General features: G+C 37.3%; 1 protein-coding gene across 7 annotated transcripts in view; it reads right to left on the bottom strand.

The window, feature by feature from the left end:
- The window catches only part of ELAVL2 (ELAV like RNA binding protein 2), a 158,442-nt gene that overhangs the window by 25,225 nt on the left and 111,973 nt on the right, over positions 1 to 21,244 (bottom strand). For all 7 annotated transcript variants that reach the window (XM_087957623.1, XM_087957619.1, XM_087957624.1 and 4 more), the window contains one exon: positions 13,921 to 14,024. In XM_087957623.1, coding sequence (XP_087813749.1) covers positions 13,921 to 14,024 — 104 coding nt within the window. The remainder of the gene's footprint in view (positions 1 to 13,920; positions 14,025 to 21,244) is intronic.

The raw sequence follows: 21,244 nt of genomic DNA, 5'->3' as shown, positions 1-21,244 counted from the left end.
ATGAACAAGCAGTTAGAAAAAAAAACCACAGATTATTTCAATATATGGTCTAACAGAAAGATTACTGTAGGCACAGAGAAGGAAAGATTCAACACCAGCCACTAAGGAAGAATAGTTGGTGAAGTTGACAGATTTTGCTGAAATGGATAAATTAACTTATTTGATTAGAGAAAAAGCACTGTCTACGTCTACTGCTGAATGGACGCCACTTACGAAAATTTAAATAAAAATGGGGGGGAAAATGAACTTGTGGCTTAGGGTTTTGACAGTTAGACAAGAAAGACTGTAGAAAGAATAATATAATGTAATTTTAGAAAGAGAAGTTAAAATATATTTGCGCTTATAACTGTCATGAAGAATACTGAAGGTTACTTTTTTATACTTCTTTTCTAGTTTAACTTTTTTCTTTTCTTATGGTTTTTGCTTTTCTTTTTCTCTGTTTACTACTAGTTTCCTTAGATTTCATCTACCTGTTTAAAAGTCTTAATAATATTTTTTAAAGGATTATATTGTCATATTCTTGCAGGGCAAAGAGTGGATACAGGGAAGCATACAGTAATATTTAAGTTTAGTTTTGTCACGTGCTATACTGTCAGATTCATCCCACCATAACTCCACTGCACAATCCCTTCCTTCCTTTACCTACTGGTGTTCTGATGCTACACTGAGCAGAGCGCGAGTAAGCAGTGGGATCCTACCTGTTCCACTACTGGTTCGATGATCGCACGCGCGCCCACGCACACCTAACGCACGCAATGTTCCCCAAACCAGCTGAGGCCTGCAGCACCAATCAGCTGAGAGGATAAAGAAGAGAAAAGTGCAGGGGCAGGTGGGAGGGCCGATCCTGCGCTTCTCTCTTCTTTTTCCTCTCAGGGAGGCTTTTTTTGCCTCCTCACAGATGATTGTTGGAGGCTTTTTACTAACGGTTCGGGTGAACCGGTCCGAACCGTTAGCATGCTACCACTGGCCCGAGTAGTGCTATTATTGCATACCCTCAAATGCCATAGCCGTCTTACTCCTTGCTTGCCGGGGAAATCAGCCCAGCCAGCTGGTTTTTTAAATTATCATAATTGCCAATTACCAGCGAAGAGCATAGATAGATAGATAGATAGATAGATAGATAGATAATATCCATTCTTCTGTAACATTGATTATTAGTTACAGCAGCCTTTCCCAAGCTGGCACCAATTTCATAAAGTTTAGGTTACACTTCCTTATTTTTTTTAAAAAAATGTATTTTGAACTGTGTGAAATAACTTCTCTAAATAAAGTCACCTTTTTAAAAATAAGATATAGAACATTTTATGCAATTGCTTTATATATATATATATATATATATATATATATATATATATATATATATATATATATATATATAAATATATATATATATATATATATATATATATATATATATATATATATATATATATATATATATATATATATATATAAATATATATATATATATATATAAATATATATATATATATATATATATATATATATATATATATATATATATATATATATATATATATATATATAAAATATATATATATATATATATATATAAATATATATATATGACTCACAGATACACAATACAGAAGCCTGATGATGGCAGATGAGATTCTGCTGAAACGTTGCTACAACTTTAAAGAACAACTACAATGACGTGGGAAAATACCGAACCAAGCAACACCATACATGTAAGTACCCGAAAACTTAAGAAAACATATATATATATATATATATATATATATATATATATATATATATATATATATATATATATGAATGAAGTTATATCAATTGATTTCACTGGCTATATAGAGGGGACACTCTGCTGATAAATCTACTATTAAGATATCATTAATTTCTGTCTTGTTATGAGTGAAGCTCAGGAAGCCAAAAATATTTTGTTTTAAGCTGAAAACTGAAGTATAAACAGATTTCAGGAAAGCTTTAGTCCCCTGCCCCTTATTGGCGCTTTTCAATTATTATTACAGAAGGTTGGCAACAAAATTACATGTATGTATGACAAATGCAAAAATATAAATAAGTGCTACCCATGTGTTAGCAATTGCATAAAATGTTCTATAGTTTCTTATTTTAAAAAAGGTGACTTTATTTAGAGAAATTATTTCACAGTTTAAAATACATTTTTTTTAAAAAAAAAATAAGGAAGTGTAACCTAAACTGTATGAAACTGGTGCCAGCTTGGGAAAGGCTGCTGTAACTAATAATCAATGTTACAGAAGAATGGATATGATAAATAATAAATATAGCAAATATATAAATCTGCTTTATCACACATTTTTTCCTATGTAGGTCAGATCAATTTTTTTAAAGTATTGCTTTTCACATAAAGGATTTCTAAAAGTCAATGCAACTCCTTAAGATTTTTATCAGTAAGATTTGATAAAGTATCTTTTCATCTATTTTAATCCAATTGAAATACACAATCCTTTTCACTGAAACCCTAACTTTAATTCAGAAGCAGGGCTTGGAACTCCTTAAGTTTGTCTTGAGTCTTCCTTCATCAAAATTTCATTTACAAAGTTATACAACACTCTTACGTGATTCGTTAAGGTACACTAAATTGTCTAAAGAACACTATTTGGCTTGTAAAATTGCTTGGAACTAGGACTGTCAGCTAATTTATTCCCAAGCAAATTGGTGCTTTAGAGCACTTTTCAGTCACTCAAAAAGGATATTCTGTGGCTCTAAGTCAAAATGTCAAAGTAAATAAGAGCTCCAAATACAAAAATATTTCAAAGAAGAAAGAACGCTGACCAAAATAGCACATTGTCTCTGACTATCACTGGACAAGTAATTCAGCAATAACTGCATTGTTTGGGACAATATAATTGAACTCCTTATTTAGCAAAGAGTATTAGTATCCTAAGTAGGAAGCAGGTGGAAATTCATTTCTAGTTTTATTTTGAACTTTTAGGTTTAGTTATGAACTGAAATTTAGCAACCTGAAGTGTATACATTTTTTAAATTTCTATCTTCAGAAATGGAAAAAAATGAATTAGGGTCAGTACTGAAGAAATGTGTATGTCCATGAAAACGGTATTACAGAAATTGTGCCCAACAGAAAACGGCAAAAAAAGAAAAAGAAAAACCAAACATGCACAATGATACAGTATGAATTCAATTAGTTCTTAAAAGATCAAGCAGCCCTGTGTTTAACCATGGCTTTGGAGAGTCACAACACTATTCACAGGAAGTTACAAAAATAAATAATAAAGCTGCTCTAAGTGCACAGGGAAAAAATAAAGTAAAAAATATAGTTTTGAAAACATCTCTTCCGTAAAGAAATGTTGCTTTTGAATTTTGGGATAGGAGCAGTGGTGAGATTCAGCTGGTTCGCATGAACCGGTTGTTAAATACCCCCCTGCTATCAAAATGTATCCTGGACGCTGCAATGGAGAAACAGGCAACAGAGCTGCCAGTGTGAGGGAAGGAGAAGGCCCCTTTCCCTCTTTCTTCTCCCTGCTCCTCCTCCTTCCCTCGTGATGGCCGCTCCATTGCCCATTTCTCTATTGCAGTGCAGCAGGTCCACTTTGACAGTGCCCCGGGGGGGGGGGTAATTTAATGACAGGTTCGCACAGGGTCAGGTTGGCCATTATGAGAGACTCGTCCCACATGTGCGGTAGAGCTGGAGGATGGGCCAGGCCTCCCACAACAGCCAACCTGACCTGGGGCAAACCAGTTGTTAAATTATTTGAATCCCACCATTGGGTAGGAGTCCCCTCAAAAGAAAAAGGGAACCGCTGAACTCTGGATAGCAAAATTACAGTTTTTTGGTGCCCCTGCCTCAGTCCTTCATTTCAATATATTGTCTTCCATTCTAACTAATCAATATCTATTTGTGAAATAAATATATTCCATTATACGCATCCATTATAAGCTAGCATCCAAGAAAACAGAACAATTTGTAATTTAATGATGAAGTTCAACATCATGTCATCATTTCAGAATTGCCATTTAAAGTCTTATTTTAAAAATTGGTTTTCATAATTTTGGTTGTTTGAAAATACATTTACACATAACCACAAATTGTTTCTATTTGAAAAAATATACATCTTCCAAGTAAGATGTACCATCTTTTTTGCACTATAAGACACTCCGGACTATAAGACGCACATTAGCTTTAGAGGAGGAAAACAAGAAAAAAAAAATCTGCCTCTGCCTCCCAGCATCCATCCAGTATTCATCTTGCTAGCGTCCTCGCAGCAAACAGTTTTAGTCAGCTTCAGCATATTATTGCAGCCGCAGCATGTGGCTTGTCAGGGATCCACTCTGTTGCATCCATCACTGGTCAACTGAGCTGAGCTGCTGCCTCCGCCAGGGAACACTGGAGCCTTCGCTGCTGAGCTGCTGATTGGTGGTTGGTTCAGCCTCCCAGAATACCACCACCAATCAACTGTTCTACACAGCGGGAATCGCCACCATCGCCTATTTTTTCCCGTTTGCCACTGATTGAACAGCTGATTGGCAGTATTCCGGGAGGCCGATCCAACTGCCAATTGGCTGTTTGGCAGCAAAGGCTGCAGCATTCCCCAGCGTAGGCATCGCACCAACCCCCCTCCCCCGCTGCAATATTTGCTCTATAAGACAGCCATTTCCACCCACTTTTTTTTTGGGGGGGGGAGTGCATCTTATAGTGCGAAAAATGCAGTAATCGCCTTTGCACATTTCACTACACAAAATTTTAATACATTTCGTGAAATAAGACTAATACCACTGCATAAATAAATATCAGTTATTAAAACAACCTTTTGAAAGTTTGGCAGTTTCAATTTCTTAGTGGATTTACCAATATGCTATTGATTGGAAAATTTTCCAATGCAAACTGAAAATTGTATGGAGTCACACAAATATGTTTAATTCACTGGCAAAAGTTTTTCCTGTTCAACTTTTTTGGGGGGAGGGGAAGAAGAAGAATCCACATTTTATTTAAAAAAGAATCCATGTTAGAAAAAGGATAATTGGATATAGATTTGAGTTTGTTTTAAACCAAATATATTCTAAGTTAAGTATGAAGACTTAAGTTTCATACTCACACCAGCCAAGCCTATGGAGATTCTCAATCATGAAAGTCATGGTTATCAGAACTGAAGAAGCTTCTTGGATGAGAAGCAAATTTTAGGGCAAAAACTAAGAAAAGTACAGCTGACTTTTGAAGAGCACCTTTGGGACACACTAGCCACAATGTAAGTCATAAGGTCAAAGTTGGAAGAACTTTGCCTTCATCATACTCTTAGCTTTGGTCTGCTTGTTAAATTGGAAACTTTCCCCCAATATATAGTAGATGTGCTATCAATATCAGTCTATAATTAATAAATTGTGTTAACCTAAAGATTAGCCAAAGCAACAATTACTGGGCTTCATCTAAGTAAAAATTTTGTTTCATCTTTCCACTATATGAGACAATGTAATCTATATATATATATATAAAAGTGAAATACCACTCACAAAATCATCACAAAATCTCCAAAACTGTAAAGCCTATGAACTTGAAACTCAGCATGTATGTTCTTCTTGGTTTCTACGTGCTCACTAAGAAATGATTTTTCAAAATGACCATCAGAGCATTAGTATTTTGTATATTATTATTAATACACTCTGATGCTAAGGAGTTCTACTCCCCCTCCCCACCTGAAAAGAAATCTCTTCCAAATGCAAAACACAAGCAGGGGAGAGGAGTTTCAGTTTCACAGCAACAACCAGCTTTTAGTACAGAACAGTTGAGCTAAGCCATGCCCAGGCTCCTTGCTGTCTCCTTCTTGTTCACACAGAAAATACTGTTTCAGTTTCCATGTTTTAGTTTCCAAACAGCCCCCAACTCTCTCACACACTGACAGGACGCTAGCCAGATGAATACCAATGGATGCTGGTAGGAAGAGGCAGGATTCCCCCCTCCCTTTATTTTCCTCCCCAAAAACTAAACCCGATCACCTAGTTTCGTAGCACGGGTATAGAGCTAGTGCCTGTTAATCAACAGCTTATAAACTGTGTTTTAATACATGCCTTTCACTTACTCGAGTTGTGAGCTTGGGTGAACGGGAACAAGAATTTGGGATTAAAATTAGCTTTACTAATTTTAAATTTCCCCCAAAGATAAGCTGCCAGTGCAATATTCTCCGTCTTAGTAAGGCTGTTAAGGTTATTCCGTTTATCTGTCTCTTGAAAGCTAATAGACCTGTGTCTAAAAGCAGCCAAGCTGCCAGGTTGATGGGGTGAAAGACAAGCATTCAACAGTCATAGTTAAAGGATCTACGCCTTTATCTGATGCATGAAATTAGCAGGAAAACTAAGTAAGATTTAGTATAACTGAAAAAACCATTGTGACCGATTTCACAATTCCTAAACTTCAGTAAGTAAGCATACCAAAGAAGAAATTTCCTGACAGAACAATTAATCAGTGGAACAATTTGCCTCCAGAAGTTTTAAATGCTCCAACACTGAAAGTTTTTAAGAAGAGATCGGATAACCCTTTGTCTAAAATGGTATAGGGTTTCCTGCCTAAGCAGAGGGTTGGACTAGAAAACCTCCAAGGTCCCTTCCAACTCTGTTATTCTATTCTATTCTATTCTATTCTATTCTATTCTATTCTATTCTATTCTATTCTATTCTATTCTATTCTATTCTATTCTGTTTCTACAAAAAACATGTGCTTTGTAACTTGGTGAGGATTTATAAGCCACCCCTTGTGTAATCAGTGTCTTGAACTCTAAGATAAGGTTGCTTAAAAGTCTGCAATACAGTGTAAACCTGAGGGCAATTGAGGACTCTCCACTAGCTTCTCTAAGTTCTGTACTCCCTCCTTACTTTATTTGGTGACAACACATGACAACTATTCTAAGAAAGGACATCTCTCCCACATTCCATAACAGCTACACACCCACAAGTTCACATAATTCAATATGTGCCTACTGTGGAAACAATCTTGGGGGAAAAAGATTAATATATGTGCAATTGCACCACTATATCCTTCTATATATTCTTCTACAACTTAGTAGCAGGGTAGAGACTTGAAATATGGTGTATTGAAACATTCTGGAAGGAACAAGATTAATTTTTATGTGTTATCAAAATCTAGCAAAAAGAAAAGTCATTGATTTGTGGGCATTACTAAATTTAGTTCAATCTGGAGCAAAATGAGAGATCTCCAGGATTATGTCTGTTAACTTAATTATAATAGGTGTATAGTTAATGTGATATTTTTGTGGGCAGCATACCACTTCAGTTCTTTCAAAATGAAAGAAGAAATGTTATGTAAAAAACTAAGAATGTGCTGTATGCTAAAGGCACCCAAGATATGATAATATAGCAGAAATATGGTACAGAAATTTTGATCAGCACCACAATGCAGGGAAAAAAATACAGATCCATTTTTGAATCTCTCTTTTCTCAGGAAGTAAGTATGTGATCAAAATGACCTGAAACTTTACACATCTCCCAACACCTATTTGGTAGGCAATCTGAATGAAAAAAATATATTCAAGTATACTTAATTTAGCTTTCTTCCCTCACAGTTCCTTGGTCTCAATTCCACACATATAAGCTGCTACCAACAAAGGAATGATATCTTTATTTACCCTTTTCTAGATTAATTTGAGCTTCAGGGAAACGTGGCCACTTGCATCTGGGAAATGACAGAGAAAAGGGATTATAAATCCCTTTCTGTTTTTACAACTGCATGCAAGTGCTTTGAAATTAAAAGACCTAAAGGCACTTAGTTGCATAATACCGTATAAAGATTTTATCTAGTTATAGCACAAACCAAATTATTTTCTTTAAGTTTAACCAATGTCTTTCCACAAAGATTTACTGGCAAAATATGTTTCCTATCTATCAGCAATGGATGAGTTATTAGATTAGACTACTTTTGTTAGCATTAACAATATAATCTATTAGTGGCAGAATCCAATTCTTAATAATAAAATTTCTGGATGAAAATGGATTTGAACATAGTACTAAGCAATGGCATTAAGAATATGGCTGCCTTCCTTAATCCTTATCTACTTCTCTTTCCTTGCTTACATGAAGAGGAAATAGGAAGCCTTAATTTCAATTTCAAATAACTTGCAACTTCCTTCCCGTTAGTACTAATTACAGCAGGCATGTTCAACCTTTGGGCTCACTGGGCGGCACTGAGTGAAGGGATATTATTCTTCACTGTGTATAAAATATATATAATTTAATGTATATAAATGCACATAATATTGTTAAAAGTTTACAATCTTATGGAGATGTTGTCCAGGGCCATATTTGGACTATTGGCTGTGGATTGGACACCTGCATTACAGCATTAAGATGTACTTTAATATGAAAGTATAAAAAGGGCATGTGTGCCTCTATTTTTTCCTATAAACGTGTACATTTATTCTTATAAATTTCTGAGAAAAAGGGTACTGTCAGCCATAATTCTGACAGAAGAGTAGCAAACAAAACTCTGTATTATTACTTCATCTATATTATTTAAAAAAACAAGAGCTTCCTTGCTTATACATACGAGGATCACAAATCTAAGCAAGCAATAATTTAAACCAAGCCTTGGATATATATTTCAAAACTGTTACCACTGTTTAGCATAAACAACTTTAAAACTTGTATTTAAACAAGCAAAATTGTTCATGTCTGCTTCTGTATCATTTTCTTTTCTGGAAATCATTCTGAAATCATTTTCTTTTCTGGACTGATATACCACTATTAGTTGGGATCTCTTTTTGAAGAAGACAAAGACCAACCAGTGTATCTATTACTATCCTTGTGCTAAGGAGGGGTTTAGTTTTTATCAGAGGGTGCTTCTTGAAGTAAGCTGATGGGAGAAGGTGGTTGAATAAAATGATCCTTAAAAGAAGGGCATGTTAGGAGTATATAACAAATAAAAGGCTATAAGAACTTTCTCGGGATACAGAACGATTTAGTATCTTCATTTTGCTCTGGACCATGGAAGCCTTTTGTGTGTTTGTAGTAACTGTTTGTTTGGAATTGGAAAACATTAAAATAAATTCTTACTTTTATTTTCAGGATCCATAGTTGAGTGGAACTATGCAAAACTTTAACATAAGTGGCTGTATATATGTAGTCCCCAACTTACAACAGCTTGTTTAGTGAACATTCAAAATTACAATTCACTGCAATATCTCTAGTCACTCTTGTCTAGGCAAAGAATCTATCGTACCAACCAAATTCACGGTTTCGTTCAATCTTTTTTTTTTTTTTTGCAAAAAGTAGGGAAATCTAGATTTATTATTTTTTAATTTATTAAAAGGAAGATGTGATTTCAGATACCAACAAGAGGATGATCTAACTTTACCCGTATCTTTTTGGTTGAAAATCTACAGTATATCTCAAATGACCAGAAAAACAATGAATTGTTTTAGGAAAGCGAAAAACAATCATGGCTCAAAAGCACTGAAAAAAGTGACTTATGACCTTTGCACCATCCCCATGATCATATGATTAAAATTCAGATGCTTGACAACTGGTTCACATTTACGACCACTGCTGTGTCCCAAGGTCATGTGATTCCCCCTCTGCGACCTTCTGACAACCAAACTCAACGGGGAAGCTAGATTCACTTCACAACCAGGTTATTAACTTATCAACTGCGCTGATTCAATTAACAATTGAGGCAACCGAGATTGTAAAATGAAGCAAACCTCACTTAATAAATGTCTCACTTAACAGAAATTTTGGGCTCAACTGTGGTCGTACGTTGAGGACTACCTGTATGATACAAAATAAAAAGTATTCTCTGGCAAATGATCATAGTGTATGGTTATCAGTCCACCGTAAATGGAGTTACTAATTTTTTTTTTCTCAAGAGGAGAATGGGAGGATATGGTCTTCTGGATGAATTAATAAATTAATTAAAACTCACCAATGTATCAATGTAAGCATTTAATACTGTTTATTTCCTTATTTAAATAAAATGATTATTGTTCTTCAGTTAGAACACTGCTTTAAATCTTCTAGTGTCTTGCTTAAAAAAACACAATCAGCAAAGAAAAGTAGTCATCATTATTCATCCTGAAATAAGGCTGAAAAACAGTCACTTGGCAATGATGTCCCAAAAACCTCATGCCAATGTCTCAATTGGTACCAATGTCTCGGCCAACTTACACAGCCTTGCCAGGTTGGGGATCAAAATAATAATTTGCAGCAATTCAAGCATACAAACAGATGACTCAGAACTTTTATAACAAGAAACAGAGAATGCTGAGTTACCTGCAATAATAACAAAAGCAATTGTCCCGCCCCTGCCAGTCACATTGGGTAACACAAATATTTTCTGTTCTGACATTTCAAGTTGCTGGTTTGAATAATGAAAACTAAATATGAATTAAACTATTTATGAGGTGAATCATCATGCACTACCAGGTTCGGGGGGAGCAAAAGTTTCTCAAATTCTGATGAGTACCTAGTAGTTTTAACATCAACGCTGTTATCAAACCTGCCAGCACAAGATGTCAGAATGAAGAATCCAGTTTTTCTATCCAAAGATTTGAGAGCCAACTTCTGTCACATCCCTATGGGGCAAGACTGAGTCATGAACTGGGAAAGTGACAGTTGACAGATGGGCGTGGTAAAAGTTTAAGGACTCAGTCTCTGGGCAGAAAGGCATGTGTCAACCCATGTGTGGATTCTCCAACTGATGTGCTGGAGAAAAGAATGTTAAAATGTGTACCTTATTTGAAGAATTCACGGTTCAGGCATTCAATATATTTCCTTCCTTAGCATTCCATAAATCCAGTTCAACAGACTTCAGTGCTTTACTGGACCTATAGCTTTCTATAGCCCAGTTAGGTAAAAGGCATTCAAGATTCTGATTCCTGCTGTTCTGATCATCAGGTAGTTTTCTGTCTCGATTTTGTGCTCTATGTCTGATTTATTTGCATTGTTTTTCCATTCAAGTCCAACTGACCTGTTCCAACAGACTCTGATATGCTCTGGGCCTGCACACCACTGAGGACGGCAGCTTGGTGGCTCAATTCCCATGAGTGAATAAACTGCAGAGGAACAGGAAAGGAGCCTCCCCCAACTGCCTACCGGCATTCAGGCGTCACACCAGTAAAGATAACACCACCCCAAAAAAAACCACCACCCTCCTTTCACAGAGGCAGCCAGCTACCTTGGTAATCCCTGGCTAACACATGCCATATGCTAAATAAAATAAATGCCACATCTGACAACTCTAGTGTTCTCTGTAAGCCTCATAGAACGACAGAATATTCAACAATCAGATTAACTAGAAAAATCGGAAGCAGATAATACTTAATGAAAGTTCTTAGAAATTATGCATTTTTGGAGTTTTAGCTGGTGAGGTTTAATATTTTTATGGGTTTTTTTTTCCAAAAGGCTTGAGTTTAACTGAAAAAACAAACAAACCCAATTTTAAATTACCCTGCATTCTAAAAGTGTTTTTATTTAAAAAAAATATTTTTATCCAAGTATTTTATGTGAACCCTTCAAAAATGCAAGCTGACAAAATCAACCAATTTGTATACAAGAAAGAAATAACAAGCGGCCATTTTTTAAAAGTCTCCCTATATACTATTTAGGAAGGGAAAACACCTTTCTTTTGACCCAACAAAAGAATCACATTTGCAAAAGGCTCTTCACTTTATCTTGAGACAACAGTCCTGTGGTATTTAATTACTCTGTCAAGAGCACTAAATGGTTTGGCACCAGGCCCTTTCACTCAATCTTTGCTGATTGATAGCATCAATAAAACTCACTCACTTTAATTAAACTTCCAAATAGGATCTCATTTTGCCACTTGCTAGGATCAATGTTCTATGATATAGAAAGAACAGAACACAAAGGTTGTGAAGGTGCTTCTTCCTCACCTTCACACTTCATTTCCTTCAGATATTCTAAAGGGGTTTTATCAATACATACATATTTTACAGCTCTCTTGACACAGTCGCTAATCAAAAAATATCATCACTGAATACTCTCATCTACCTATGATTATGTGACACATATGAGTACACACATGCATCTATGCAAATATATACATTAAGAGTATAGTATTAATTTTCTTGCAAATCTGTCTTATCGATCCAAGTAATAGTTCTATTTTAAGCAATTAACTCATTGAAAAAGGAATGCATATCTTTTAAAAATTATAATAAATATAGAATTCGCTTCAACAGGATATGAAATTGGTATATTTATTTTGAAAAAAATGTCGTTGCAAGTGCTAGTAAAATAGACTGCATCATGTTGAAATTCATTAAGTCATGATAGTTTTTAGGGTTTTTAGGCATGTATTGTATTGTGTTTGCCAATATATTTAACTTTCCTTAAAATACAATCCACGTTTTAGGGAATTAGCTCCCAAAGAAGCAAATAACTCTTTAACTCATTTCATTGAACAATAAAAATTGCTGCAATGAGAACCCAACAAGATAATGTTTTAAAAATCTTTGGATTAGAGGGAGTGGGATGAACTTTTCAAATTCTTCTTACTCATTCCTTCACGATAATGCGTTTATAACTTTTAAATACCAGGAAGTGGGAAGAAAACCTACTTAATTAATTTGATTAAAAATAACCATATTACTCTGACAAGTAACAATGTTACATAAACATTAATGGTGGTCAGTTCTAAAATAAAACTTTGAAAAGAATTATCTGACCAGCCTTAGCCCTATAGAAAACTAACGTGCTTTATAGATTAAGGCAGGAATGGATTACTTTACGGTCCTTAGATTAATTTTAAAAGTTCCCTGCAGGAAATCAGTTTTTGCCAAGAGCCATTTTTTTCTTCCCTGGAACTTGCTGTTTGGGAGATCGAGATACCAAGAACAAGGAAAACTGTATCTGAAAAGGGAACAGGTATTATGTACCCATTCCTTACGTAAGTTCCACCCACGACATGCTTCCCCGTTGATTTTGCTTTTGCTTGCAAAAGGTGGTCATGAGACCCAGGGATACAGCAATGGTCATTAAGTATGAACCAGCTGCCAAACATCTGAATTTTGATCACATTGATCATGGGGATGCTAAAAGGTCATAAGTGTGAAAAATGATCATAAGTCACTTTTTTCAGTGTCATCGTAACTTTGAATGGTCACTAAATGAACTCTGGTAAGTGGAGGACTACCTGTACTTGCACCTGATGTTTCCCCAATATATCGCTATTCACTCTTGCCTAAGTAAAGAACCTATGCCAACCAAATTCAGTGTTTCATTCAATCTTTTTTTAAAAAATGTGCAAAGACCAGGGACTCCAAAATCCAGATTTATTAACCCAGAAGAAGGAAGATATAGCCAGCTGTGATTTCAGATACCAATGAGATAACTTTCCCCACATCTTTTTCGCTTAAAATCTACGGTGTATCTCAAATGAGAAGAAAATCAATGTATTATTTTAGGAAAGCAGAGAACAATTGTGGCTCATAGGCTAGAAGTCTCCCGAAGCACCCCATTTGTCACCTCCAAACCTCTCTCACCGCAACAAGCACATTTCAATGACTGTTCCAAAGACATAATCAGCTGTGCCTCCTGCAGCCCTCAGGCAAGGCAAAAAATGAATTTATTTAGAACTCTTCTGTCTATGAAAACCATGAGACAATGCACAAGGGAATTCAAGAAGGAAAATTCAGCTGCTGGGAACATTTATCAGGGAAAATCTTAAATATAGTGCTTTATATTTTATATTATTGTCAATATTAATACAGTATCACGTAACTTGATAGATACTGGGATTTACTTTTGATATGGTTGCAAATAGATGCAAACTGCCTGTGTAAGCTCCAGCAAAGGCAATAACTTATGAACAAATTATAATTAGTTCCCAAACTATATAGCTTCTAGAAATACATAGGACAGGTTACTCAAGCTATTTTATTCTAGCATTAATTTTACTCTCAAAAGTTTACATACTTTTATAGTTTTGGTTTGAAGTCTCAATCCATTCAGAGTATTGATTGCTTTTTCAGCATCCTTAGGGTCAATGTAATTCACAAATCCATATCCCAAACTCTGTCCTGGAGATTAAGAAAAGATGAGAAAGAAAAAAACATTACATGAGTACATAAAGAACTTTCATTTGAATTTTGTACTAATAAAAATCATCTAAAGCTACACCACATGAGAAAAAACTTCAACAATATGAGTAGCACACTCACTGAAACAGGAAAAATGAAAACATTTAAAAGATAAATATGCTATAATCTTATATTTAACAATTAGTAAGCAAGTTTATGAACAAGTTAAAGATATTGCTTGCATTTCTATTTTTTATTATTCCAATTCATCCAAAGTCCATAATTTGCTGAAGCAGTAGCTATCCACAAACCAAGAGGAGGACTGACAAAAACAAAAAGAAAACACTAGTTCACCTTCTGCCGGTAACAAGATTCTGAGGGGTCTATAACAACTTGCCACACAGCCAACTTGCTGAGGCCAACTCACCATGCCCAATTTGCCACAGTCAACTTGCCGCAAAACAACTCGCCACGGGTTCAGAGTTACACTAATATCAAAGAAATGGTGGAATAGAATAATTAAAGAAAGGCTGCAAAAGGAAAGACCAAATGAAATGTGAATGACACAAGTTTTTATTTATTTTAAATAATGAAAGTGAATTGTTAAATTGTCTTGCAGTGAAGTGTCCCCCCTGGTGAGTTGGCCATGGTAAGTTGTCTCGCAGTGAGTTGGCTGCTGCAAGTTGGCCATGCGAGTTGGCCACAGTCAGTTAGCTGTGGCAAGTTGTCACATTCTGATTCTGAGGACTAGAGGCCCTTACAATCATAGAAAAACAGGAATATAGTCAGTATCTTAATTTTGTGAGTCATTATCCATTAGAAAAGGCAGCTAAAGTATTTTAATAGCAGGATCAGCAAACCTTTTCAGGTAGCGGGCCACATCACATTATTTATTTTGTTTGCTGTATGGTCATAGACCCCAAAAAATCAGGGTAAAATTTAAAAAAGGCTACTTGAAATTAAGTTGACAAAGAACAACAATTACAAAGTAATCACACTTTAAAGTCAGCATGTAGAGCAAAAACTGCTACTCTACAGAGATCAAATCTAACATCTGCAATGGCTGCAGTTGAATTGCAATCAAAATCTCACTATTTTCACATGGATCACTTGGTAGGAAAGTCATTCTTAAAATTACATGATTTCACCTAATTTCATAGGGACAAAGTAACAATTTTAAAAATGATTTAATTTAAAAATGCCCAGAGGTTCGATAAAACATATGGTTTTTAGATTTGCATTCTACATTTCCAACAAATGGTGGCAGACAAGAATAATACATTTAAATATAAATCAAAGGCAGAGTAAACTAAAGCAAGCTAAGGAAAGATTCATGAAAGAAAATACAGTCAATATGTCCAGCTATACAAACAAATTGCCTTATATTTCTGCATCACCTCAGGAAGCAAACAGCTACTCTGAGCAACACTGCATTGTCTAGCTACTTAGGCCTCTTCTACAAAAGATTCATCTTTTAAGATGTTTAGTGAAGAATATTTAAACCAAAAAAAGAAAAAAAATCTCATAAAATGTCTTAAAACCCAGATAGAACTTAATGGGGAAAATATACACTTTGCTAAACCAAAACCTACTGCTTGAAAAAAAAAAAGTATCTAGTGAAGTTGCTGGGTGTTATATCCTTTTCAATAATCCCTGCTAATCTGGTGCAGTTTTCTAAATAACCTATGAAAACATTTTCACACATAAGAGAATGCTAACACAGAATATATTAGAATTTTCAGTCTTTTTGATCTGGAAACTTTCAAATTCAATTTTCTCAATAATGGAAAATTACAGAATACCCAGGCACAAGCAAACTTTTTGGCTCTATTTTGAATCATCCTCCCCCTGCCCTTTTACAGGATAATACCTTTAAGGGTTTAACAAAAACTGATTAAAGTCAATGAAAGGCAACCTCATAATAAATAAGCTAATCTTTAAAGGATCAGAGGAACTCTACTTTAGTGCAATATACTACTATTCTCACTTCTGTGGAAGCTGATTATAAGCAGACAGAATTAAGACATATGTGGTTCACATCTATACATGAAAAAAAAGATGGCACAATATGTAAATAAGATGCAAGAATGATGTATAGAAAGTAGAAGCAAAAGCTATAATCTAAAAAATAGCCAGCGTATGCATTGTCTAATGATAAGTAATAATAACAAAGATGTAATATCCAAGAAAATAGTAGGTGTTGTAAGCAGAATTCAATTAAGGAAACAACAAAGCAAGGATACAATCCTTAATAAGCCCCAGGCAGACATCAAAGCATTAAAACAAGGAAGCTGTTGAACCACCAAGGTATCAGTGACATTGGAGGTTCTTGAAATAATAAAATATTGGGCCCTTGGACTCAACTTGGAAGATCAACAAGGGGCAGATATTTTAGAAATGAGTCAATTTTTGTGTGAACTGAACATGTGCCATATTACTGAAACAGATCAAATTAGTACTATGCTGACAGAAAACTGATATATTCTCCTCAGCAGCTGGCTTGTCAAGTTCCTAAAGAATCTATACCAGTAGAAAAACCTCAACTAACTACTTCAACAGCTTGCTTACAAGTAGAAACGGAAATGGTTTAATAATTTACTGAACAGGATTGACATCCTGCCCCAATTCATGGTGAAGGAACCCTTTACCCCCACTTAGGTATTCCAGCTAAACTAATTCTCAATTTATGACCATAACTGAGCCCAACAATTGCTGTTGCTAAGCGAGACAGTTGTTAAGTGGATTTTGCCACAGTTGTTAAGGGAATCACTGCCTTAAGTTACTAACACAGTTGGTTAAGTGAATCTGGCTTCCCCATTGACTTTGCTTGTTAAAAGGTCGCAAAAGGGGATCACATGATCCCAGGACACTGCAATGGTCATAAATGTGAGTCAGTTGTCAAGTATCTGAATTGTGATCATGTGACCATGGAAATGCTGCAACAGTTGTAAGTGTGAAAAACAGTCATGTCACTGTTTTCAGTGCCGTTGTAACTTTGAACAGTCACTAAACGAACTGCAAGAACTATTTGTACATTGTACACGGGGAGGCTTATTTCCCCATACATTCAGTCTCAAAATAAAGATGCTGGACAAGTAGTATAGCGGGGTGTCAAACTCATTTTCACTGAGGGCCACATCAGGGTTGTGTTCAACCTCAGATGGGGGTGGGAATGGCCAGGGTACGCATGGTCAGGGTGGGTGTGGCCAGCTTGACATCACTCATGTGCGGGCGCCTGTTGTGGCCCAAGCGCTCTGCCAGTGAAAATGGGCTCCTGAGCTCCGTTCTGGCTGTGACTGCCTCTTGCAACCCTCTGCCAGCAAAAACGGAGCTTGTGAGGGCCACATGTGGCCCTCCCAAGCTCAGTTTTTGCTGGTAGAGGCACCGCGGGCTGGTCCTTTGCCATTTCCAGAGTGGCCCCACGGGCAAGATCTAAGCACCCCACTGGCCAGATGCAGCCCGCTGGCTTTGAGTTTGACACCCCTGTAGTATAGGATACACACAGTGAATGTTCTGACCCAGCCTTAGCATAACCAACAAACAGACTCCTGGCCCCCAAAATCCCCCCTTTATTTAGCTACTGTGAATTACTGTCATTCACACACCGAAAAGTCCAAGCAATAAGGCAATAATCCTTCCAAGGTTTAACTGAAGTATAGACCTTATCAGTTCCTTGGGATAATTGCCAAGCTGGGAGCTTCCAGCTGCAAAGCTGTAAATTAAATTCCTGCAGTCTGAGGCAAGAACCACAATTAGCAAATCTTCTGACATAAATCCTAACGGTTGTCTCCCACAACCACCACTCCCCTTTTCCTTCTATTTATTCCCCAGCCAGGGAGGGGCCATTCAGCATCCACATGTGCCTTGCTTCCCAAGTTGACCCCTGGTCCTTGGTTGTTCTTCTCTACCCAAAGCTCTGCGCATACGCGCATGCGGAACAGGCCTCAGCTGTTCTTCCTCCCCACTTATCTCAGCCTCCAAAGGCAGCTGCCTCTCCGGTGGCTGGGAAATGTTGGACGGCCCTGGCTCTATCTCTGCTTCCGATGCAGAGCATCCTTCAGAGCCTTCTTCAGACTCCAGAACTGGCCCAAGTTCCTCCCCAGCTGCTCATCGTCCGAGTTTGCTGGCAGGTCACAACAGAGAGGAAGAAATAATGACAAAAAACAGCCAACAATAATTATAATTAAATATGCCTCAGAAGGGACCCAAGAGACTTCTGATTCAAACTTGATAATATGAGAACTGCTAACAAGCAAAACCGGAGAAATGCAGTGTGATCTTATTACAGGTTGGATGTTTGTATAGCTCTAGACTGTTTTGCTTTCCAGCAGGAAAATATTTCAATATGTTAAAGAAAGCATGTGATAAAGTAAATAGGCTTGAGTTGCAAAATGCCTTACAAGTTTCTGGATGCAAGAAGAGCATTCATGAGAATACATATCATGTTTAGCCAATGGTTTGATTTTGAGCAGGGAATGTAGGATAATCTCCTCAGTTCTTCAATGCGTTTTTGTTTACACAGAATGAGAATCATATTGCAAACAAATATGCAAAGGAAGAATGACTGGGTTGAAAGGAAGGGGAAGATAGAGACAATTGTAAGTGGATGAAAAGCATGGATTTTCAAAAATATGCCTGTGAAATGTTTAAAGAACAAAGCCAATAGATGAAGCAAGGTATGGATGTGATAAAAAAATAATGGTGAGCTCCAAAAACATACAAAAACATCTTCTTGTATCTTTCTGATTTGGTAACCATGTAATTTTAATAAATAGGCATTGAGAAATGCACTAAAAGGTATACATTAGATTTAGTTGCACTTTCTTCTCTTCCACTCTGTCTCGTGCTTTTAATTTTGTTTCTGTTTCTTACACTTTTTCTGTGCTTTGCACGTTATTGCTTACTCTTGAAAAGGAGCAGAGTGGCGGCTATGTAAGTATGTCCAATCATTAAAAAAAATACAGAGATATACAGATTTAAAAATCAGAAGAACATTAAAATAATCCAAAGCAGGAAGGAAAATATGTATACCTAATAGATTAATCCACCTAATCTAATCTACTTTAGATTAAAGCCTAGAATGGTAAACCCAAGCACACTTTATAAAGAAAGTTCTGTTAACATTCCTGAATTGGTTCTGTTCTTTTCCAAAATAACATTGTCTCGAAGCACAGCAGAACAAGCCCTCAAGTTGACCATGGTAAAGAAAGGACTTGTTCATGAAACACAAAACATAATGGGAAAGCCAGTTCTTCTATCCACCTGTATCTAACTGGAAAGCTACTTCAGAGAGCTGATGCACTGCTAAATGAAACAGGTAACAGAAGTATGGGACCCTGAAGGAAAATTATTTCTTCATCCTGCCAATAGATGGTCAGGCCCTTCCATAAAATGTTTTATTTATATCAAAATAACATTAATAGTAACATATTTACAGTATTAGAAAATCAAGGTGGACCTCTGATGACCCTTTGGAAATGAAGACAACTTTCCAAGAGTTGACCCAAAATATTTGCAAGTCTTTAGAAGACTTGAAGTATCAGTTACATATCACCTGCCAATATGCCATCTGAGCATGACATGTCTTCTTCTCCTCCATGCTGCATCGAGAGCCCAGGATGGGTTGACTCCTTCCTATGACGCCGTGGCTGAGTCTGTACTAAGATATAAAAGCCAGCCCCCGGGAGAGATCCCAGCTTTTGACTCAGCTCCTTTCAGTCAGTAGCTGTGTCTCTGAAAGTGTTCTGTTAGATAGCAATCACCAGCTATCTTCAGTACTTTTTTCCTCTCTTCAAACCCCATGGATCTGGGCAGCTGCTCTTCCAGAAAGCAGGGCTCTCTCTCTCTCTCCTGCAACGTTGGGAGCAGCTTTACAGAGCTCTGTGCAGGCAAGCTGGGCAGCGTCTGCAGACCTCCCCCACGCCTGCAGTTTGGAGCGATCGTAAACACGATCGGCAAACTGATAAGAGCTCAAGCCAGCTGATCGTGTAGCTGGTTGCTGTGTTTTTCCCTTGCTGACTTCGCTCGTATAGCCTAAGAAACGATTCTTCAATCTTGGAGCCTGTTTTCCTGTAGTCCGCGGCCATCTTGGATTCAAGCCTTCCACAAGGTGAGCGGCCATTTTGTAAGCCCGGCGGCCATTTATACCCTAAGGGGCTTAATAGAAAAATTTCTAAACAGCTTCTTTCCAACGCAAGAGCCTTTATTTTACAAATGGAGCAAGATAAGGCTCAGGCAGAGCTTCCCCCCCCAGTGGAACAGTCTCTTAAGCCCAATAGGAGAAAAAGACGTAGGCAACGCACCCAATCAGTCCAGAGGGAGGTGGCTGCTAAAATCAAAGCTAAGGCTCTAGCCCCTAAGAAGGCAACTCAGGCTGAATTGAGGGCAGAGAAGCGCAGACATGCAGCTCTAGAGAGGCAGTTCAACAGAACTATTCAACAGAAGTGAGTGCAACTACAGCATGTTTCAGGTGATACTCATGGGCCCCAACCAAGCCCTCCCAGGGGAGGAGAAGTTATCTATGAGCCTTTCCATTCTCCATCCTGGTCTCCTGAGGCTCTTGCTGTACAGTCAGATCCTCAGGATTTAAGCAGATCTGGGCCTTATTTCCAACAGGCTTCTGTGCCCTATGCTCCTCCCCCTCCCTCCAGGCCTCGGACCTCTCCTCAATCTAGGCCTGAAGCCACCTTTACTCCCACAGCAGCGGGCCTTCTGCCTCTACCTTTGAGCATAGACCAAGGGATATCCAAGATGTAGTCTCATCAGCCATTAGGAAGGGATTGGCTGAAGGCTTCAAGCAAATTCTTCAACCTCTGGAAAGGGTTCAGGCCCTTCTCCCTTCTCAATCTATAAGTTCCTTGCCTCATCATCCTGATTTACACAGGCCTCTGGACCTCAGGGTCCATTCTTCTCTACCAGAATGGGAGGAGGTTGATGAGGAAGGCAGGCCTTCACCATCTGAACACAGTTACTCTTCTCATTCAGAGGGTGAAGAGGGTGAGATTTTTGACCAAAATCTTTCAGAGGAAGTGGATTCTTGCCCAGAGCAGACATTCTCTGCATTGGTCTTCAAACCTACTCTCTTCAGACCATTACTCAGCAAGGCCTTGGTCACTGCCAAGCTGTCGCCAGAGGAAGTGGCTCCCGAGCCACAAGGAAATCCCTCTGGCCAAGGGGATTCACTCTTCTCCAAGCCTGTAGTGCATGCAGAGGTTTTGCCT

The sequence above is a fragment of the Notechis scutatus genome, chromosome 2, assembly GCF_049901735.1.
Source record: "Notechis scutatus isolate UNSWTSFEM ecotype Mainland chromosome 2, rNotScu1.2, whole genome shotgun sequence".
Taxonomy (NCBI): Eukaryota; Metazoa; Chordata; class Lepidosauria; order Squamata; family Elapidae; genus Notechis; species Notechis scutatus.
This window is presented reverse-complemented; position numbering and strand designations above follow the sequence as displayed.